The 23,829-nt window shown below is 40.5% G+C and overlaps 1 protein-coding gene across 3 annotated transcripts in view; it reads left to right on the top strand.

The window, feature by feature from the left end:
- TRAM1 (translocation associated membrane protein 1) overlaps nt 1–8,768 on the top strand; it is a 29,213-nt gene extending 20,445 nt beyond the window's left edge. For all 3 annotated transcript variants that reach the window (XM_070630448.1, XM_070630449.1, XM_070630450.1), the window contains one exon: nt 7,197–8,768. In XM_070630448.1, the coding sequence (XP_070486549.1) occupies nt 7,197–7,270 (74 nt within the window). In that variant the 3' untranslated portion in view covers nt 7,271–8,768. The remainder of the gene's footprint in view (nt 1–7,196) is intronic.
- The last annotated feature ends 15,061 nt before the right edge of the window (nt 8,769–23,829 follow it).

Consider the following 23,829-nt stretch of genomic DNA (forward strand, 5'->3'; position numbering starts at 1 on the left):
TACCTTTATTTATCTGATTATCTTTAATTTCTCTCTGTAATGTTTTTTTAATAACCGGGTTATTAGAATCTAGTTCACATATCATAAAATTCACCCCTTAAAGTGTACATTTCAGTGGTTTTTAAATGTATTCACAAAATGATGTGAAGCATTATCTAATTCCAGAACATTTTTATCACCCCAAAAAGAAACCCCATACCCATTAGCAGTCATTTCCTATTCTCCCCCTCCCCCTGGCAACCACATATCTATTTTCTATCTCTGTGGATTGGCCTTTCCAGGACATTTCATATAAATGAAATCATGCGGTATGTGATCTTTTACAGATGGTTTCTTTCACTTGCATGCTTTTCAGGTTCGTACATGTTGTACCATATACTGATACTTCATTCCTTTTTATGGCAAAATAATAGTCCATTGTGTGGATATACAGGCGCACCTCGAAGACATTGCAGGATCCGTTCCAGGTCACCGCAATAAAGCAAATGGCACAATAAAGCGAGTCACGTGCATCTTTTTGGTTTCCCAGTGCATATAAAAGTTGTGTTTACACTATGCTGTAGTCTATTAAGTGTGCAATAGCATTATGTCTTAAAAAAGAATGTACCTACCTTAAGTAAGAAATACTTTATTGCTAAAGAAAGCTAGGCATCGTCTGAACCTCCACCGAATTGTAGTCTTTTTGCTGGTGGCGGCTCTTGCTTCTGTGTTGATGGCTGCTGACTGATCACGGGGTGGTTGCTGAAGGCTGGGGTGGCTGTGGCAATTTCTGAAAATAAGACAACAGTACAACAGTGAAGTTTGGCACATTGATTGACTCTTCCCTTCATGGACAGTTTCGCTGTAATATGTGATGCTGTTTATCAACATTTTACCCACGGTAGAACTCCTCTCAAAATTGAAGTCCGTCCTCTCAAACTCTGCCACTCCTTTACCAACTAAGATTGTCATATCCTGAATCCTTTCTTGTCATTTCAACAGTCTTCACAGCGTCTTCTCCAGGAGCAGATTCCATCTCAAGAAATCACTTTCTTTGCTCATCCATAAGGAGCAACTCCTCATCCGTTAAAGTTGGATCATGAGATTGTAGCGATTCAGTCACATCTTCAGCCTCCACTTGTAATTCTAGTTCTCTTGCTCTTTCCACCACATCTCATCTGAAGTTACTTCCTCCATTGAAGTCTTGAACCCCTCAAAGTCATTCATGAAGGCTAGAGTCAGCTTCTTCCAAACTCCTGTTAATGTTGTTTGGACCTCTTCCCATGAATCACAAATCATCTTAATGGCATCTAGAATGGTGAATCCTTTTCAGAAGGTTTTCACTTGACTTTACCCAGATCCATCAGAGGAACACGGCAGCTATAGCCTTAAAAAACGTATTTCTTTAATAAGACATGAAAGTGGAAATGATTCCTTGATCCATGGGCTGCAGAATGGATGTTGTGTTAGCAGGCATGAAAACATTAATCTCATTGTACATCTCTATCCGAGCTCCAGATGCTTTGTCAATGAGCAGTAATTTTCAAAGAGATCTTTTTTTCTAAGTGGTGGTTCTCAACAGTGGGCTTAAAATATTCAGTAAACCGTGTTGTAAACAGATGTGCTGTCATCCAGGCTTTGTTCCATTTATAGAGCACAGACAGAGTAGCTTTAGCATCATTCTTAAGGGCCCTAGGATTTTCAGAATGGTAAATGAGCATTGGCTTCAACTTAAACTCACCAGCTGCTAATGCATTGACCTTTCCTCTCTAGCTGTGAAATCCTAGATGGCATCTTCTTCCAATAGAAGGCTGTTTTTCATCTACATTGAAAAATCCATTGTTTAGTGTAACCCCCTTCATTAATGATCTCAGCTAGATCTTCTGGATAACTTGCTGCAGCTTCTACATCAGCCCTTGCTGCTTCACCTTGTTCTTTTATGTTATGGAGATGGCTTCTCTCCTTAAACCTCATGGACTCACTGCTGGCTTCAGACTTTTCTTCTGCAGCTTCCTCACCTCTCTCAGCCTTAACAGAGTTGAAGAGAGTTAGGGTCTTGCTCTGGATTAGGCTTTGGCCTAAGGGAATGTTGTGGCTTATTGATCCTCTATCCAGACCACTAAAACTTTCTGCAGAGGCTCGCCCCGTGGCCAAGTGGTTAAGTTCGTGCGCTCCACTTGGGTCGCCTAGAGTTTCTCAGGTTCGGATCCTGGGCGCGAACGTGGCACCGCTCATCAGGCCATGTTGCAGCGGCGTCCCACATAGCACAACCAGAGGCACTCACAACTAGAATATACAACTGTATGCTGGGGGGCTTTGAGAAGAAGAAAACAAAAAAAAGATTGCCAACAGATGTTAGCTCAGGTGCCAATCTTTAAAAAAAAACAAAACTTTCTGCATATCAGCAATAAAGCTTATCATTCATGTGTTCCCTGGAGTAGCACTTTTAGTATCTTGCACGAACTTTTCCTTTGCATTCACAGTTTGCCTGTTTGGCACAACAAACTAGTTTTTGGCCTGTCTAGGCTTTCAACATGCCTTCCTCACTAAACTTAATCATTTCTAGCTTTTGATTTAAAGTGAGGCGTGCAACTCTTCCTTTCACTTAAACGCTTCCTTTCACTTCAAGGCTGTTGTGGGGTTACTCATTGGCATAATTTCAATATTGTTATGTCTCAGGGAAGAGGGCGGCCTGAAGAGCGGAGCGGAGAGGAGAGGGAGAGACGAGGTAACTGCCAGTCTGGAGCAGTCAGAACACACACAACATTTATCGATTAAGTTCACTATCTTACATGAGTGTGGCTTGTGGCACCCCAAAACAATTACAATAGCACATCAAAGATCACAAATCACCATAACAAATACAATAATAATGAAGACGTTTGAAATACTGTGAGAATTTGAGCAAATGCTGTTGGAGAAATGGTGCCGATAGACTTGCTTGACACAGAGTTGGCACAACCCATCAGTTTGTTTTAAAAAAGTGCAATATCTGCCAAGTGCAATGTAAGGTATGCCTGTGCCGTATTTTGTTTCTCCGTATATTAGTTGATGGACATTTGAGTTGTTTCCGCTATTTGGCTATTTTGAATAATGCTGTAAACATTCATATGCAAGTTTTTGTTTGAACACCTATTGTGTGTTCCCAAGAGGGTCTTCAGCTAGGACTGGAATTGCTGAGGAATGTGGTAACTTGGGGGAACTGCTAAACGGTTTTCAAAGTGACTGTACCTTTTTACGGTCGCTGTTTTTGTATATTGATATCCAGTTGTGAAAAAAATCAGTCTTTCTCTTTCGAGTTATCTTGATATTCTTGTTGAAAATCATTTAATCATAAAAGTAATAATTTATTTTTGGGCTCTGAATTCTATTCTGTTAATCTGTATGTCTTTTCTTAGCCAGTGCCACAGTCTTGATAACTAAGTTGTAAGTTTGGAAATCAGGAAATCTGAGTCCTCCAGTTGTGTTCTGTTCTTCTTTTGGTTATTCTGGGTCTCTTGCATTTTTATATGAATTTTAGGATCAGTTTGTCAATTTCTGCAAAAAAACCAACTGGGCTTTTGATATGGATTGCCTCAGATCTGTAGATTGCCTTGGGAAGTATGAACATGGGTGTCTTTCCATTTATTTGGGTCATCTTTAATTTCTTTCAATTAAATTTTGTAGTTGTCAATGTAGAAATCTTACACTTCTTCTGTTAAGTTTATTCCTAAGTATTTTATTCTTTTGGATGCTATTGTAAATAGAATTGTCTCCTTAATTTCCTTTTTGGATTGTTCATTGCCAGTATATAGAAATACAGTCGGTTTTTGCATGTTGATCTTGTACCCTGCAACATTGCTAAACTTAGGAAGTTTTTAAAATTTTATTATTTTATAGTCGTTTCGTTTTTGTGAATTCCTTTGCATTTTCAGTATACAGGATCGTGTCATCGGCAAATAGAGACAGTTTTACCTCTTCCTTTCCAACTTGGAATCCTTTTATTTTATTTTCTTGCCAAATTGCCTGGCTAGGCCCACTAGAAGGATGATGAAGAGCAGACATCTTGTCTGGTCCTGATCTTCGGGAAAGCATCCACTCTTTCACCGCTAAGCATGATCTGAGCTGTGGGTTTTTCCTAAATGGCCTTTATCAGGTTGAGGAAGTTCCTTTTTCTATTCCTAGTTTGTTTGTATTTTTATCAGAAAAGGAGGTAAGTATTTTGTCACTTGCTTTTTCTGCATCTACCCAGATCATCCGATGGTTTTTGTCCTTTATTCTATTGATATCATTGATTATGTTAATTGATTTTTAAATGTTAAGCCAATAACGCATTCCTGGTATAAATCTCATTTGACCATGGTGTATAATTCTCTTTAGATGTTGCTTGATTTGATTTGTTAGTATTTTTTTGAGGATTTTTACATCTGTATTTATAAGGGATACTGAGGTGTATTTTTTGGTGATGTCTTGCTTTTCACATGTAAAACCGACCTTGCATTCGTGGCATAAGCCCAAGCCGATGGTGATAATAACCACTTTTGCTGGATTCGTTTTTTCAGTGTTTGTTTAGGATGTTTGCGTTTGTGTTCGTGTAATAGATTGGCCTGTAATTAGCCCTTTTTTGTAATATCCTTCTTAGGTTTTGGTGTCAGGATTATGCTGGCCTTATAAAAAGTGTTGGGCAGTTTTGTCTTTTCTGTAATATCAGCATTATTTCTTATTTAAATGTTTGGTAGAATTCACCAGTGAGGCCATCTAACGTAGAGTTGTCTTCATGGGAAGGTTTTTAACTACAGATTCACAGTCTTTAGTAGATAATAGAATTACTCAGATTTTCTGTTTCTTATTGTCTCTTTTGGTAAGATGTGTTTTTCAAGGAATTTGTCTGTTTCCTCTAAATTTGCAAATGGATTGATATAAAATTATTCATAATATCCTCGTTATCTTATTAATGCCTGTAGAAGAGCAGTGATTTCCGTTTTTCATTTCCTACGTTGGTAGTTTGTGCCTTTCTCTTTTTTCTTTCACCAGCCAAGACACAACATTTGTCTTCTTTTGTTGATTTTCTCTGTCATACCCTTGATTTCTGTTCTTATTGCCCTTTCTTTGGGTTTAATTTGCTGTTAGGATTTCTTCTTGGACCCATGGATTATTTATAAGTGTATTGTTTAATTTACAAATATTTGGGCATTTTCTGGTTTTCTTTTTGTTACTGATTTCGACCTTAATTCCGTGTGGTTAAAGAACATCCTCTGGATGATTTCAATTCTTTGGAATTTGTTGAGACTTTCATTATGGCTCAGCCTGTGTTCAGTTTTGGTGAATGTTTGTTTGGACCTCAAAAGGATGTGTGTCTGCCTTTGTTGGTATTATGTTCTATAGATGTCAGGTCACATTTGTTAATTGTGTCGTTCAGTCTTTCTGTCTTGACTGATTTGGTGGAAGGAGTTCTGCTTGTTCATCTGTTATTGCAAGAGGTATTGACCATTTCTCCTTGTAACACAAGCTTATAAGTTTGTGTTTTAAATATTTTGGAGATGTGTTGTAAGTACATTAAAATTTAGAGTCTTTATAAATTCCTGTCGAAGTTGTCCTTCTTTATTATCAAATGTCCATTTTCATCTCTTGTTTGTCTGAATTTACTATAGCTACACCAACTTTCTTTTGATAAAATATTATCATGGTGTATCTTTTCCTATATTTTTCTACTTTAACCCTTTCTTTGTCCTTAAATATAAATTGTGTCTTTTGTAAGCAGCATTTTTTCCCTCCAGTCTGATAGTTCCTGTGTTTGTTTTTTGGCTGTTACAGTGTGATGTTCCTGTGTATGATTTTCTTTGTGTTTATCCTGTTCTGTCTTGTCTGGAGCTTCTGCATCTTGGCTTGGTTTATTTTATCATTTTTGGAAAGTTCTTGAACGTTATTTCTTCAAATATTGCTGCTTCTCCCTTCTCTTTCTCCTGTCCTTCTGGGACTCCAGCACTTGTGTTAAACCCTTTTCCCCCAGCCCTTATATCTTTTCACGCTGTCTGCATTTTCCATCCTTTTTTCCTGTGAGTTTCAATCTGAGTATTTTTTTAGTTCACTAATGTATTCTCTTACACCTAATCTGCTCTTAAACTCATTTATTAAATTTATATTTTCACTTGCTGTATTTTCCACTTCTGGGATTAAAGATTTCAGTTCTCTGGTGAAGTTCTTCATCTTTTCATTTATTTTTATTAATCATTGTTCTTTCAATGGCCCTATCTGATAACTCCAGATCTGGATGACCTGAGGATCTATTTCTGGTGTTTTTTTCCTGTTAGTTTTTAGTCAGTTGGTCGTGTTTTCTGGTAGGCCTGGTAATTTTTAATTGACTGTTAGAATTTTGTGTAAAAACGTGTAGAGGTTCTGGATTGAATATGGTTAGATCATTCTGTCTTGTCAAAGCCAGTCTATTTCCAATTTGTTCTCATTCCTAGGATGTCAACCATTTATAAGGTCCTTTGTCCCTGACAGGCCCTGGATTCAAATTTTTTGTCTCCTGTCATTGTGAGACTTCCCCGTTCTCTCTGTAGCTTTGTGCTGTCTCTGACTCTTGCGTGGTGTGTGCACATTTGGCTAATGCCGTAAGGGAGAAATACACATAGCTGCCTTGGTATTTTTCCAGTGCCTTCAGCCATTTTTGTATTCAGCTTTTATGGATATTTTTGAAGGGGGTGAGTCTGACGTTAGTTATTGCATTATAGCTTGAAGAAGAAGGCAGCCATGTGACGTTCTTAAACTAAGAGTTATCATCCCAAACACCAACTTTCTAACATGTTGTAAAGAAACATGTCTCCAAGAACTGCATTTGTTTGCTGTCAGATGTGAAAAGGTTCTTTATTTCTACCAAAGTACTGCTTTCAAGACTACCATTTAAAAATTCTTGTAATTGTTTTTTACAATTTTCTGTCACTTTTTTTCTTCTTTCCATAGTACTTTCTTTTTTAAATTTTTTATTGAGATATAATTGACATTGTAGTTACTTTTAATTTGCTCTTTTTCAGTTCATTGTGTTTAATATGTCATTAGGTTTATGATTGATTAAATACTAGTAAAAATTAATCACTAGTAAATAAGTTTCACCCAGGGGCATAAGAGCATATATTGGATTTTAAAATCTCTTTTCTGAAGGCACCTTTATGTATCAAGGTGATGTTGTTTGCATTTATTTATAAAAGATAGTAATACTGGTTCTTTTCTCTTTTCAGAAAATGGTGTAAATGGAACAGTAACCTCAAATGGAGCAGACTCTCCCCGTAATAGAAAAGAGAAATCTTCATAATGAATTATAATCTGATTGATTACTGTCCCCAAAGAAATCTGCTTTTTACGATATCTTTCAGCACTAGAGATTTTTTTTTCCTGTTCTTGAAAATACAGTCTGTGCTCTTTGATTCTCGCTATTGTACTGTTTCATGCATTTTTTTAAAGGGCATTTGAGGGGAGGATGGTTATTATGAGTGAAAAAAACGTTTTAGCTTAGTCTAAGCTACCTGCCTTCAAAATAGTTTAGGGACCACCACCTTATTTTATTTTGTTTTTTATCTTTGAACATTTTTCTAATGATTTGGAGAGATAACTATTTACAAAAATTCTACATATCAGTGATACAATTTCTTGCTCTCACCAATTTTTTATATTAGCAAGATGGCCTGTTCCAGCAGGGTCATATTTTTTAAGTTATCTTTCAGGGTAAAATGGAAATACTATAAAGTTGAAAATCAAACTTTAATATGTTTTCAGTGTTCTCTGATTTTTAGGAATTTTTGTAGCCTTTACACCTGGGAAAAAAGATTTGTAAATTCATCAGAATAATCGTGTGCTTTATTTTATAGGTAGTGGTTGTTAGTGTTACACCCCATTTTTTAAAAAAGAAAACTTAAAATTGGTTACGATGTGTGGAGATTTATTGCCATATATATTGAATCAAAATATATTGACATAAAAGTATGTGTGAAGTAAAAATCTTTTTTGTGCATTTTCAACACTTGTAAACTGGAAATCAGAGAAATTAAATATTTAGTATAAAGAAGAAAATCGACTATAGCCCTTTTTGCTATGTTTAGTAATGATTCTTAATGGGGCTTGTCGTAAGTTCAGTATGCACAGCATCTTAGAAAAATATTGTTTGACCTGCAAACCCTTTAAAAATAATGCCTACTTGATTTATATCTAAAAAAAGAATGTCAGGTAATTTTTGGAAAACATTTAATGCACTAACCTTAAAGAAATTGAAAATTCAGGTGGATAAATAGTCTTAACAAAAGACAATGCTTTATGTTATAACTATAGCTTTGGGCCCATCTTTAATTGAGAAGCGTTTATCTGTATAAAACATATTTTTGGATAAATATATATATATATTTGTATCTCTACAGAAAGGCTCTAAAAAAACATTTGAGTAAAGTACTTGGTTCCCTTTTCTATAATTATCCTTTAAAATCCTTATAGCTGTATTTGGGTTTTTGTTGTCTTTACAGTACTATATTGCTCCTTTTGGTATTCACATCTTATTCCCAATTTCCCACTTTTGTCACCAGCTAATGTTTGTGCCATTTTTAGTATAAAAGTGGCAGACCTGTTGGGTCTGCAGTTTAATAAGTTGCCATGCTACTAGAAAGTTGTGCTTTCTGTTTCCAGCTGTTTACCTACTTCCTGGAAAAAGTAGCTCTCTGTAGCATCATGGAGTTTCAGTGGAACCAAATTTTTGCCATTAAAAACTGGCATTATATTGAGCTATATATTAAAAAAATCAGTCAAAATAAAAATTTTTACTTTCACAAGCTGTATCCTGGACATTTTCTTCGTTGTTTTATCCCCTTTTAGTATATAATCACATTAAAATGTACCGTGTTTAAAGAATACACTTTTGATAGACATTTAGAATAATAGTCTTTCCCAAAAACTGTGCTCTGCAAAAAAAGGTGGTTAGTCTTATATATTATTTATGAGGGCTCCTGGGGAAAATGGTTCATAACCAAATAAATTCAGGGACTACTGGGTTAAACAAACTTAAAGGTGTTTCTTTACCACAGGACTGTTCAGTCCTTTATATGCAGATATGCTTCCTGACCCACCAAGAGTGTTGGCACTGGGGGTATAATATGAGTGTTTCCCCGCTCATTGAACTGTAGAAACTACTACTGGAAAGTTCTGTACAACACTTGTGTTCTGCATCATGCACTATGGGTTTAGGGGGCACAGAAAGCCCTTGGAATGTAGTTAAAACTTTATAAGACACACATATATGCACAAGTATAAATGTAAATTGTAAGCCCCAGGCTCCATCATCCCAAATGCTCTGAGGAAAGTGTGTCTTTACTGGCCTCCAGATCGTGCAGAGGCTGTCACTGTCACCTGGCCTCAGATCCAACTTTGAAGCCTGGTGGGAAGCATGACAGTAGGACGGTGAACCAGGATAGCTGTCTTAGCCTCAGTGAGTGACAGTTGCTTTGCCATTCTGGGGCTTAGTCTTTCCCTCTGTAGAATATGGTTGTGAGTGGTCCAGGTGGACTATTCTGAAACAAAATATTAACGACATTTTTCTAAAATTAAGTACAGTAGTCTTCCTTTATCTGTGATTTGGCTTTCCACAGTTTCGGTTACCCGTGGTCAACCACGATCTGAAAATATTGAATGGAAAGTTCCAGAAATAAGCAATTCGTAAGTTTTAAATTAAGCACCGTTCCCGGTAGTGTAATGAAATCTTGAGCCATCCCTTTCCATCCTGCCTGGGATGTGAGTCACCCCTTTGTCCAGCGTATTCACACTGTACGCTAACTGCCCGTTAGCCCATTAGGAAAAACTTAGTACATGCGGAGTTTGGTACTATCTGTGGTTTCAGGCGTCCACTGGGCGTCTTGGAATATATCCTTCAAGGATCAGGAGGGGCTACTACAACCCTGCACAGACCTTAAGTTCAGAACTAATCCTGGGGCGCAGCTTGTGGAACTGAGGAAATGGGGGAGAGAAATCCTTTGTTGCACTGATTTTGTTAGCAATAGCCAGTGACGCCCCACGGCTCCAAGGTGTTGCCAGACGTTTTCACTGAAAACTAGTTCTGCTGCGTGTCTGCATATGGACAACAATAAAAATGTTTAAGGAATAACAATGATATTGATCACCTGTTGGCATTTTTAAGCATGGCTTCAAAAGGAACTGTGGGAAAAATTCAAGGGTAATGCTTAAGCAGATGTTTTTCTCCAAAGCCCACCCCTAAGTGTGATAGGTAGTTCAGTTAAGAAGAATCATCTACTGGAAAACTTCAACACTAAATCGGTTTGGGAATTTAAAAGTAGACATAACAAGTGTTAGGAGGCAGAATTAAAGACTAGTAACCCGGGGTTTGCAGGAAGTGAATAGGGTTGGACTGAGTCTCTGGGTGCTTCAGAAGCCTGGGTGTATAGCCCAATTCACTAGGATGGAATGAGGCAAGATGACAAGCTCATAATGATAGGGCTTTGATGGGGCCGGCCTGGTGGCACAGCAGTTAAGTTTGCATGTTCCACTTCGGCAGCCCAGGGTTCACTGGTTCAGATCCCCGGTGTGGACCTACACACTGCTTGTCCAGCCATGCTGTGGCAGGCGTCCCACACAGAAAGGAGAGGAAGATGGGCACGGATGTTAGCTCAGGGCCAGTCTTCCTCAGCAAAAAGAGGATTGATGGCAGATGTTAGCTCAGGGCTAATCTTCCTCAAAAAAAATTTTTAAAAAATAGGTCTTTGTTAATCTCCTTACTGAGCATTTTTCAAAGTTATTAGCCATTTACTGAAGGCAACACAGCCCATGGCTCAGCTCTGTCTTGTGAAGACAGCAGAGATCACAGTATTTACAAAGACAGACCATGATTTGCTAAGCAGGATTTGCTTTACAAAAAGCTGCACTAGGCTGTATGTGCCACACATTGACTAGCTTCATCCAATACCATTTGGAAAAAGGCTAAGGCAATTGTCTAGCTTAACTATTTTTAGTGAAAATATTACTAATGTATTTGCTTAAGGCCGAAATCAAATATTTTAGGTGCCCTGAAAACGAGCAAATCAGAAAAACATTGTAAGAGGCTTAGATCCATCACGTAGTCTAACTCATGGCTACTAGTAACTTAACTTTGACCTTAAGTTGGCCAGAGGAAAAAATCTCTCCTGTTTTGAAGATGCAAACTTCTGCCAATTCAAGTGATGAATGACCTTGCTGACTTGCGTTAATATTAGTAGGTACATAGTGGTAAGACTAGTGGGCCAGAGTTCAAAACTTTTTAAATTATTTTTGAGGAAGATTAGCCCTGAGCTAACATCTGCTGCCAATCCTCCTCTTTTTGCTGAGGAAGACTGGCCCTGAGCTAACATCCACGCCCATCTTCCTCTACTTTATATGTGGGACACCTGCCACAGCATGGCTTGACTAGCGATGCATAGGTCCGCACCCAGGATCCGAACTGGCGAACCCAGGGCTGCCAAAGCGGAACGTGCGAGCTTAACCGCTGCCCCACCAGGCCGGCCCCAGAGTTTAAATCTTGACTCCTCCACTAATCAGCTGTGTGTGATCTAATGTCTGTGCCTCAGTTTCCTGAGGTGAGTAATAGCTCCTACCCCACAAGGTAGTTCTGAGAGCTGAGATAGTGCACATAAATTGTGCATAGTTCCATGCCTGATGCTTATTAAATGTTAGTGGTTAGCTCTTAAGGGTTGTGACAAACAGCATAGGGAATGGCTAATAAGAAGTAGTAAATAATCGTAGTTGTTCCTAATTTTCCCCATGAGACTCCGTTACACAAGGTGGTCGAGTACTCGTGCTCTCCAGTGCAAGATCCGTGCTCCACGGCTGCTGAACTCAAGCATGGGGCCAATGAAGTTGCATGCCATGTTCAAGCCAACATGACAGCCAGTGAATCATTGGAGGACTGCAGGCATGCTGACCCAGCACGAAAGTGCATAAATCAAGCATCCAAGTCTGGACTGAGTCATTTACACTTACGTGGCATGATCATTACAAAAGCAAAGAGCATGTATAGTTTCTAAAGAATGGTTTTTTAAAATCAGACACCTATGGTTTCTGAAACCATAGTTTCATTTCGATGGTATGTACAACTTCCAGAGTATACACCAGTTGCTTCCCTTCTAGTGGGAAGAATCAGACTCCATCAGGTAACGAGAATATTGACCTGGGACGGGAGAAGGGGTTATCACAGGATAATGTTTATCAAGAAATTTGAACTGATCTCATAAAATCTCTTAGCGATGACAATTCTGCAAGTGGCCTGGAAGGTCTGGATATGCCAGTGTGGGGGGGGTATATACCTAAGTGGGGATAATGCATGAAAAAGGTAAAATCTGAAGACTAAGGTTGTCACTGTCTTTTCACTTAATCCTTTTTACTGTGAGAAACTATAGTAAAGTTCCTTCTGAGAACAATTAGAGATTAATTTTTCAAAAATGCAATTTTACCAAACTAAGGGTACTAGTGATCTCTTGACTAGAGTGGTCCTTTTCTATTTCTTGCTCATTTCGTTCACAACAAATGAACAAAACAGTAAGACACAGGTTATTTGTAACTTAGGTCAGAAGGGGAAAGTGTCTATACTGTGTATACTAAGCATATGAAAAATGAAAAATCAAATGTGATTTTTAAAAAACTAATTCAATTCTGTAGGATTAAGGCGTAGAAGACTACCGGGAATATGTTAGAAGACTGGTGATTTCTCTAAAACCTAATACACTTAGGAAGCTTTGAGAAATTCCAAAGAAAATAGGCCAGGCTTGGTTCAACTTTATCTTCGAAGAGAACCTCCATTACAGCGCGGTCCTCAGTCACTCTCCGTGACTAGAACACCCACTTCAAACCCAGACGGCTCTTCTCTGTTGCCATTCTGGTACGGTGGGTCAGCTCTGTCTAATGCAGAAGCAGTGGTACAGAGGAGCGAGATGGGAATGGGGAGACAAACATTTAGCAAAAAGAAATCTCCTTCTGAAGTCATACTCTGCAGTGATTGTCACTGAAATTTGCAGAGCACATCTCTCAATAGTGGCCATTATACAGAAAGCTCAGGCTCATCTCGTTTATTCTTCTATCATACAGCATCTTAATCTCGCATGGCCTGTGGTTTTGTTTTTTGGGTTTTTTTAAGCGAACACTAAAACAATAAAGAATTTCAAAAGCAAAGCCATCCTGTGGAATTTCGCTTCAGTTTGAAGCAATCACTGCTCTCCTTGTTTTCCTGTATTTTGATGAGCGCCAACATTCTGATTACAGTCCAGCCTCTCTTGTTAAGCAGGCAGTGCCAATCATCCCCCATTATACGTGGATGTTGGGGGCTGCTGTGGTCACCACCCTCATTTTCCGCTCCCGCTCCATCCACGTCAGCACTCCAGTCTCTCAAGGTGAGAGCAGCTGTACTCTCTGTACTCATTAACCCGGCCGCCCTTGACATTTGTTCCTTTTTTTTTTTTTTAACCTAATGTCACAAATTCTCTACTAAAGGAAACACTTTCGGCTTGTGATTTTTTTTTTTTTTTTTTTGCGTTCATTATTTCAGCTGTTTCTTTATGCAGGATCTGCACTTCCTTCTAAAATGGAAGTCTTACGTTTCACACACTGAGCTTCAAAATTTCAAATAAAACACCCCCACATTCTATGATTTGATAGGATGGAATGGCCAATGGGAGGGACCAAATTGAATGTATGTCCAGAACTTCACTCATTGATCTGAAAGTTTGGTTTTAGAAGTTTTAAAAATTTGTTTCTTTGGGGTATTTCCAGCTGCCTAAAACACTGAAGTTATCAGTGATGTCAGATATTTTATACTTAGTGATTCTCATTTCAGAGACGCTTGGTTTTAATGGGTCCTCCCTGCTCTCACTCTCCTTTAGCTGTGCAAACGTCTGGTCTTGAGAGGACAGCTTGCGTTAGTGACTCTGTATCTTCATCTCTTCCTGCACACACAGGGTTCCAATGTTTAGCTTCTTGCCTCTGAAATGGAAGAAATGGGGAAAGGAAATTTGCATTTTTACATCCTGGTGTAGCAAAGGACCATCCCCTCCTACCTCAGTCCCGAAATATTCTCCCACAGCCCATTCTTTTTCCTTCATTATCTTTATTTCCATAAGACACAATAATACTGTACTTTATTGATTCTAAAATGTACTCCACTCCCATACAGTAGCATCTCTGAAATAAGAACAAGTCTTTCCATCAATGGCGTGCCAAAATCAACAGCATTTTTTCTTAGTGTACACAAAATAAGTTTTTTTTTAAAAACTGGTGAATTCTTAGATTGTATGAAATTCAGTAAAAAATGCTAGCATGTATTAAAGACATACTAAATCTCAATTATCATTTTAAGTGCTTTTTTTCCCCTTAATCTTACCCCCCACAGGAATCCTATGAATAGATAGGGACCATTCTTAGCCCTTTTTTACAGAAACTGAATCTCAGAGGGATGAAGTGACTGAGGAGGTGGTAAAGCCAGGCTTGGACAAGGTCTGTCTGATGGAGCCCCTGCTCTTTACGATGTTCCCCCCTCAGCTCTCCTCCCCCCAAGCTCGGCTTCAGAAGAGGATCGTTTGATTTGATCATCAGTTCTTTCTTCTAAGGAGTTTTGCAAAGATAAGTTCCTCTCACAAATAGCTTACAGAGTATTTTAATTTATTCCATGGACACTAAGAGACTCCTTCTGGATGTTATGAGGATACAAACATTACTAAAACAAGTCCCTGGCTTCAAAGGCTCACAGTCTAGTGGGAGAGGCAGACATTCCAGACAATCATTACAACAATGGGGCAAGTTCGAGAGCAAGCATCAGTACGAGGTGCCTCAAGTAGAAGGTGCCTCAGACATAAGGCTGAACTTGAGCTGGGCCCTGTCTGGGAGCTGTGAGAAGCCTTCCCTGAGGAAATGACTTTGAGGCTGAGTTTTGAATCATGAGAATTCACTTCAGGGCTTCATGCACAGGGTCAGATAAGGAATGAGTGAGTGAATGAATGACCGAATCGATCCGTGAAAGAAGGAATCAACTATGGCTTGAAAGAGACTGAGACCATAACTTGGGGGCATTGAAGTGTAAGGAGCAGTCAGTGAAAGAGAAAGCTTTGAGGGAGCCCAAGAGGGGATGGAGAGAGATGGAGAGATGCTAGAGGTCATGGAAGCCAAGCAGAAAGGCCTCACGGAGGAAGTGGTCAGCAGGGTCAGAAGTTGCTAAGAAGAACTAAAGACTGAAAAGAGTTCAAGTTCGTCTCCTAGGAAGCCTTTGGTGCCCTCAGGAGAGCAGCGGGGCGTCACCCAGAGCTTCCCTCGGCTGCACTTTCACTTGCGGACCTAAGTCCTAGAAGGATCTGCTGGGATCCCTGTGCCGCCTCAGCAAGTCTTTCTCCCCGTGAGGACATTGGCGAGAGTGAAATGTCTTGGGACACTCTCAGCCATGCTTGTAAATCTGACTTTGCAGATTTTCTAGCACATGAGATTACTGCTATTTTATTATTTCGTTCCTCCTCCCTTCATTCAGTGAGCACTATTGAATGAGACCTTCCAGGTGAGTAAAAGAGATAAGACAATACACTAAATAGTTCTATGTGAGTGGGCAGAAGGAGTTTGCATCTCAGCTGGGAGGCCAAGAGAGATGGCAAGTGGCTTTTAGGGACAAACATTCTTGACTTCAAATTTTCAAGCTCTGATTTAAGTCAGAACAAAAAGCTACATGGAATCAACTAAAGGGGATCTGCTCCCTAGCTCTCTAACAATGAAAGGCTCCTACTTTGAAAATAATTTACAGCCCTAGCATCTTTTTTTATTTTTTATTTGGTGAGGAAGATTGGCCCTGAGCTAACATCGGTACCAATCTTCCTCTATTTTGTATGTGGGTCACCCCCATGGCATGGCTTGATGAGCGGTGTGGAGGTCCGTGCCCGGGATCCAAACCCATGAACCCTGGGCCACCAAAGGGGAGCATGAGAACTTAGCTACTACTCCACCAGGCTGGGGCACCCCCATCATCTTTTAAGGCAGCGCTACTCAAATAGTGGTCCAGGGACCAGTTCCTCTTCCATTCTGCAAATTGTTTATAACCATGTCTGCAATGAGATAAGTACAGAAACAGAGTAAACATTCAGAACTTTTATGGCAATTTGACATAATAGTTTTATGTCTGTTGAATCTAAAAGAAAAAGAATTGAGCTTGTGTTTTGTATGCCTTTGGAGAGTTTTTTTTCCCAGCTTTTTTTTTTTAAGATTGGCACCTTTGCTAACATCTGTTGCCAATCTTTTTTTTTTTCTTCTCTCCAAAGCCCCCCAGTACATAGCTGGATATTCTAGTTGTGAGTGCCTCTGGTTGTGCTATGTGGGACGCCGCCTCAGCATGGCCTGACAAGCGGTGCCATGTCCATGCCCAGGATCCCAACCAGTGAAACGCTGGGCTGCCAAAGTGGAGGACACGAGCTTAACCGCTTGGCCACAGGTCCAGGCCCCCTTTGGAGTTTTTTTAATTGAATTTTTCCTGTAATTTTTTTATTGTTATTTTTTAAAATATTGATCCACGATGGACTTAAGACAAAAATCGGTCTTTCCCCTCAGGTCATCTGAGGCGCATTGTTATCAGCCACTAAGCGGGCCTCAGAGGCACTCCACTCACAAAGCACAGGCAGTTAAACCCGACAAGTCCCAAAAGGCCCCGGAAAGACTTGCGACAAGTCTGAAGGGAGCTTGGATCCACTCTGTTGACTTTCTCTTTCAAAATGGTTCTTAGCTAGATTCCCGGCAGCTGTCTGGATTTCTGCCAGCAGGAAGCACAGATCAGGGGGCTTTGGGAAGGTGAGTACACTCCCCTTGAAAGTCAGATTTATCCAGAGTGGATGCTTAATTTCGAGTGAAATCGACAAAACGTGAGTGCGCTAAATGGAGGCACAGAGGGGTTGTGTGTTACCCATGGTGCCTTCAGAGCAAGTGTCATGCCTGCCTCTTCTAACTTTAAGGGAGAGAGAAGTCTGATATAGTCACATAGCCTGTGGCATAAATCCCCATATGGTCATGATGGCATCATCAGTTAAATAAAATCAGATATTTGGGGTAAGAAACCAGCCTTTCAAGGTCACCACATTTACCTTATGTTTATTCTTGTAGTGACTAAGAAAGGCAAGATCTGCTCTTGGAGTGGTTTTTGCCGGGGAGATGCCACAACATTCCCAAGTGGGATGCTTCTGAGGACATGCTCCTTGAGCCAGCTCTTGAGCACTCAGGGACCATTGAAGCTAATGTGCCCTTAGCGGACATCACCAGGTTCCCATTATTTGTGTTCTTAGCTGTTCTCATATGTCTTTAGTTGATGTCTTCCATTAGACTAAATTAGTTGGATTTTTGCAGGCAGAAAAAAATATCTTCCCATATCTTTTGTAATTTTCCTGCATCTATTACATTCTGTACCCAGCGGGTTCTGAGTAAATGTTGACTAACCCATTAACAAAATGATGTAAATCAAACAGCAGGTTCCTTTTTTCACTTTCAAAGAGCATTTATTTTCCTTGCTGGTGTACTGTTTTTTTTTTTTTTTTTTTTGAGGAAGACTAGCCCTGAGCTAACTACTGCCAGTCCTCGTCTTTTTTTTGCTGAGGAAGACTGGCCCTGAGCTAACATCTGTGCCCATCTTCTTCTACTTTATATGTGGGACGCCTACCACAACATGGCGTGCCAAGCGGTGCCATGTCTGCACCCGGGATCTGAACCGACGAACCCTGGGCCGCTGAGAAGTGGAACATGTGAACTTAACCACTGCGCCACCGGGCCGGCTCCAACTGGTGTACTGTTTTATTCAAGGGCCCATGAATTTGATATAAAATTTTAGAATTAAAGAGCAATAGAAAAAAAAGAATACAAACCTTAGTTAATTTGATCCCGTGTGCTCAGGTATCGTGCTTACACATAGAACTTGGCAAATACATGTCAATACCTAGTTAGTTCAGGCAAAGTCCAAGCTACTCACCTGTTGAAGAAGCCTCAACTGATGACATTTCTTGAAGGGGAATTAAGAAGCAGAGTCCTAAAGCACCTGTTCTCTTGCATTCCCTTTTCTCATTTCTTCTTGAATTTTGAAAATTATCCAGAAAGACTTGGTGTGTTCTTTTTTATAGCAGTGAAACTGAGCCACAACATCCAATGAGCAAGGGCCCAGCCAGGAGGGGGCCTGGAGGGAGGGAGCGTGGCAAGGCTGAGGGAGAGAGAGCCCAAGAGCGTGAAGCCCAGTCTAGGGAGCAAACCTCAGGCCACCACTGTAGACGCGAGCTCCATTTTGTAGAGAATTGGCAGCACCAAGGGCATAGAGATGTCATTCCATTCTTTCCTCATCATCCCTTTGTCTCCTTCTCTCCTGCGTCCACTCACCCCACCCCCATCTTTGCTTAACCAAACACTTCCCTTCTCATAGAGAAAAGAGGGGAACTTGTTTGGCTGGGGGGTTGGGGTGTGGCCCACATTATATTTTGAATCAAGGCTTTCATTCTTACTTGTTACCCCGTTGCCTCTGTGACTACCCTGAACCTAGCAAATGAAGCCAACATTTCCTTTGAGAAAGACCCCAAAGCATTCAAATACATTCAGTCTCAACCTCCCCACGTAAGTGTATTGACACTGGCTAAACCTTTGGGAATTACAAGTTGTGTTTTGGAAGTCTCCAGAATCTTGCCTTTTTTAAAATGACCTTATGAAAACTGAGAATTAGGCAACAAGGGGAGGGGGGGAAATGAAAAGAAATGAACTTCGCCTGTTCCTTTCTATTTGCTTTGTTTGGTTTTCTGAGAAACGCATTTTGTAGCAGAATTTTGGTCTATTTGCTGTTGAGAGAAGCCTGTAGAATAACTCCTTCACTAGTGTGCAGGATTTGATTCAATAATTCATTTTTTTAAGATGTTTTTTATTTTTCCTTTTTCTCCCCAAAGCCCCTCAGTACATAGTTGCATATTTTTAGTTGTGGATCCTTCTAGCTGTGGCATGTGGGACGCCACCTCAGCATGGCTTGATGAGCGGTGCCGTCTCCAAGCCCAGGATTCGAACCAGTGAAACCCTGGGCCACCAAAGCGGAGCATGCAAACTCAACCACTCGGCCATGGGGCTGGCCCCTCGATAATTCATTTTGGAGTCAGAACTTAATCACCTGTGATGGAATCACATAGGCTATATTGGGATATTTTCTAGGATATCAGAAAAAGGATTATGATTTAAAAAAAAAAAAGAAATACAAAGAGAAAGAAGAACAGAGAGAGAGCTAGAAAAAAGTTGAGGCAACTCTAAAAGGAAACGAATCATTTAATTCCTGCTAAAGTGAGGCCCAGTTACCTGGGCAGTGACGTGTTTCTCATTAATAGGCACCTGTGAGGGTGTAGAGGCTGTCAAGGAGAGATATACGATGCTTCCCTAAGACTTTCGTAAACTTTCTCCATTCGCTTCCTAGAACAACCCCATAGGCCTAGTTATCCGACCATTTGCAGCAAGAAGCAGAGAAAGCAGGTAATCCAACAACCTCCACCACAGACGGTCTAGATTGTACGCGAGTGTTAAGCCGTGCCCTTGTGTCAGGTGCAGGCATCTGTCTCCTTTCTTGGAAAAGGCTGCAGCTCCGTAATGTCTTCCCTGCCGAGGACTTGTGCACCCGACTCGTTCACAGCTGGGTATTTGGAAGTAGCTCCAAAGTAGAAGAGGTTGTAACAAGATCCTAAGACACATTTTGTTCTTATTTTTAACTGGCAATAGTAAATGTGGATACAATCTTTTTAGGAAGATAGAGGCTTACTGTATTCGGAGAATTTTTGTTCTTCCTCAGAAACCCTGTTGGGGGGCCAGCCTGGTGGCATAGTCATTAAGTTCCTACACTCCACTTCAGTGACCTGGAGTCTGAGTGTTTGGATCCCAGGTGCGGACCTACACACTACTTATACAGCCATGCTGTTGCAGTGACCCACATACAAAATAGAGGAAGATTGGCAACAGATGTTGGCTCAGGGACACTCTTCCTCAGCAAAAAGAGGAAGATTGGCAACAGATGTTAGCTCAGGGCCAATCTTTCTCACCAAAAAAAAAAAACCACACCCTGTTGGGCTCCACTCGTTGGGTTTGTAGGAATGGTCACAGAGGGGATGGGGTAATGAGTAAAAATGGAACCCAACTCAAAGTCTGTTGTGCACTATTCTCTGACCCCAAGGATATGGGCAACCAAGCTCCTACACACACCCCTTGGGGCACAATAATGCCCCAGGCAAACTATCCCCAACCTGACCTTGAAGGGCCAGTGCCCTTCAAGACTGCATCCCCCATCACACTACAAATCTGAGCTGAGGAAACCAGAACTCCTTCCAGGACCATCTGTGACCAAAGGTTGTTTAACATCTAGTTTTGACCCACAGAGCCCAATGCTTGAGTTTTCATTCATATTATAACAGTGTGCTACCATTCATTCTTTCATTCAGCCAAGACTTGAGCATTTACCATGTCCCAGGCCTTGTTCAGGAGCTGTGAGTATAGCTGTAAACTAAACAAAGTCCCTGCTCTCACAAAGCTTAGATATCTATGGGTATCTTTGTAAGTCACTCTAATCATTCCATGGAGAAAGGTAGACTGTGAATACACTACCACAACCAAAACAAAGTATTTGATGAAACCTGTGTGCATGTTCTCACTCCCTCCCATTCCTGAGTCACGTGTGCCTCTGCCCTCTGTCTTTCACACGAAACACAAGCTTGAGAGCCAATGACTTCAGTATAAAGGAGTTTCATTCTCAGAGTGTTTGTAAACCAAAGTGACCTTTGGGGCTAAACTTCCTTTTCAAAAAGCAGACTTTTGTGCAAAGGGGCTGAGCACAGTTCTGGTCCCACCATTGAGCCGGAGGTACCAGGGGTTGTGACAACAGGGAAAGGCAGCACAGAGCTTGGAGGTGTGGGAAAAATGGCGGCCGTGTCTTGGACAGCTCTTTCAGTTGAAGGGGAGGAGTCTCATCCCCTGGCTGGACAGGCTAGGAGCCATAGTCCCTGAGAGAAGGAGGAGAGGAAAGTCCTTGTAAGATCCAATGGAGAAGGAATCGACTGGAAGCTACTGATGTCTCCTTTATTTTGCATTATTCCACAAAGAAGTGGAACTTGCAGCACATACTTATAGTTCACTCGTTGATCAACAAAAAGTCATTGAGTGCCTACTATGTGTCATGAACTATTCTAAGTGCTAGGAATATACATCAGTGAACAAAACAGGCAAAAATCCCTGCCATCATGGAGCCTGCATTCTAGGAAGAAAAGAGAAAATCAAAGCCCAGAGCTTGGAGGAGTGGAGAAAATGGCAGTAAAAAAGATATAGTCAATCAGCTGGCGATAAGCATGACGGGGAAATTATAAAGGGGAGGCCAGGGAGAAAGAAGGGTGTGTGGGGTGTGCAGCTCTGAAAAGTATAATTAGTCAAGTGGAACCAGGCTAGAAATCATGAAAATTATTTTAAAATACCCAATGGTTGGAAGGTAAGTATCATGCTCTTAAATAATCCAAGGATCCAATAAGAAATGACACAGAATCCAGAAAACATTTTGAACTGTTCCACGTGCTGGATGTTTCCAGACCCATGTCGCCCCACCTGCACCTGCCATCTCAGCATTTGCGGGTCCTGATGTTCCTCTAGGCAGACTGCTGCCGACCCAGGGCACCTCCAAGCGCCGTCGGGCCACAGCGACCTCTGTTCTGCTTTATTCTTCAACATTGTTTTATCCACTTCCCAAGATCTCACTTTGTCCAATTTTGTTTTCTAGAAGACCCTCCTTTGTTTTTGTGGACAGAGTCTCTAACAGGCTCCCCTTACATTTGTAGGAATCCAGGGGAAGAATTCCGTTGTAAGCCTACGTACTTTGTGTCTGAACACTTTAAAGTTACAAATCAAGCTAATTAAATAAATATGTTAAATAAAATATATTCTAAACTCCTAGTTTGACTTACATACCTCCATGACACCCTGAAAGGTCAGGTTTGCATTTAGAATTCTCTGTTTCCTTGGCATTCTACACCTGAATGAGGTGGGAGAAGGAAAGCAATCTCCAGGCCCCTGGCCCTCAGCATGCCCACTTCTCTTCCCACCCCATTCCTGCCCTGTGCTCAGCACACTGCATTTCCTTCCCATCCCTGGCTCTGTCCTGCACCCAGGCCACCCTCTTCTCTTCTCACTGCTGCGCTACCTCTCCTGCCCCCACTCCCTCCACCCCCATGTCTTTCCAACCCACATGTCCAACCTCCATCTAAACCCCTGAAAACAGCCTCCTTTCAGTCAGACCTCAGATCTAGAGTTGAACGTACTTACGGCACAGTCCACGTCTGGGACAACAAACCAAATTTAGAGGCTCACCTATTCCCTGGACCAGCAACACAGACTGGGTAGGCATCTCTTTGGCCAAATGGACTCTGTACCATGGAGAGGGGTGTGGCTAGAAGAGGGTCAGAGTGAGGCCCAGGGAAGGGCTCCTCTTGTCTCTGGAAAGAGCAGAGACCCAATGTGTGCAATCCACCATCTTGAGCTGAAATGTGATATTGTCATTGTTGGTACTGTGTAGTCATCATCATAAGAAATGCAGCTACTGTAACTGTCCCAAAACTGTCTTTGATTATTACCCTATCATTGAAGTGGTACTCTTTAAACCAAGAAACCAAATACCTACCAGGTACCATACTATATTTTTGTAGCGTTGTGCCTTTGAACATTGTTAGCAACACACTCTTTAAGTGGATTATTTTGGCTTTATTGAATTGATCCTGTAACCTAATTGATTATGGAATATGGTTTGTCACCTATTACCTCTTAAAACAAGATATTTTCTCCACTGTAAACAAGTAAAAAAGAAATAAACCAACTATTCCTAACACTAAGAAGTAACTCCTGGTCTACTTTAAATGTGTGTGAGGCAAGTAGTGCTTGAGGGGTTACTGAAAAAAGTATCAAAGCAAGTAACCATTAACCAGAAGCTCCCTAAATTTTAAAAGGAAATTATATGGAATAAGAAGGAAAAGTTTCCCACTCGCTCTCCAGTCCCACTCCCATGAGATACCGCTGTCTAAAGTTTTGTTATCTTTCTCAAAAGTTTTCTCTGCTTGTGCAGATACATATATACTATATGCATATTCCTTTTTTTGGGAGGGGAGGGGAGAGTACCAAAACTTGGATTATGTTCATCTGCAATTTGCTTTTTTTCCCCTTTTGCCCATATACTGTGGGCATCTTTTCAGGTGAGTATACATAGAGCTACCATATTTTTCTTACTAGATGCTTGGTATGTCATTAATGGATGTCTCCCAAAATGATCATTTCTATTATTTATATTCCTAGAAATAATACTGCAGTGTGTGTGTTTGTGTGTATATCTGCATGTGTGTGTGTATATATGTATCTGTATTCATGCTTCTTTATGTATTTGCAGAATAGAGTCCAAGAAATGGGATTGCTAGTTCATATAGTGAACAACTATCCTTCCAAAATGCTGTGATATTTCATACAACCTTCAATAGCACGCCCTTTTCTCCTTCACCTTCGCCAGAAAGACATCATATGCATCTTTTGAATGTTTACCAATCTGACAGGTAGAAAACTTACCTCTTTCTAATTTCCATTTCTTCACTTCTTAAATTATTAGTTTAATTAGTGTATGTTTATAGGCCCTCTGTAACTCTTCTTAGTGAGCTGCTTGTTTATATCTCTTGTTCATTTTTATTACCTTTTTCTTGTTCTCTTGTTGATTTGTAGGAGTTCATTAAATTTTAAGATTATTAATCTTTGTCTAGAATATTTGTTATAAATATTATCTCCCAGTTGGTTACTGATTTTTGTACTTTGTTTTTAATGTTTTTT

This window comes from Equus przewalskii, chromosome 8, assembly GCF_037783145.1.
Source record: "Equus przewalskii isolate Varuska chromosome 8, EquPr2, whole genome shotgun sequence".
NCBI lineage: Eukaryota > Metazoa > Chordata > Mammalia > Perissodactyla > Equidae > Equus > Equus przewalskii.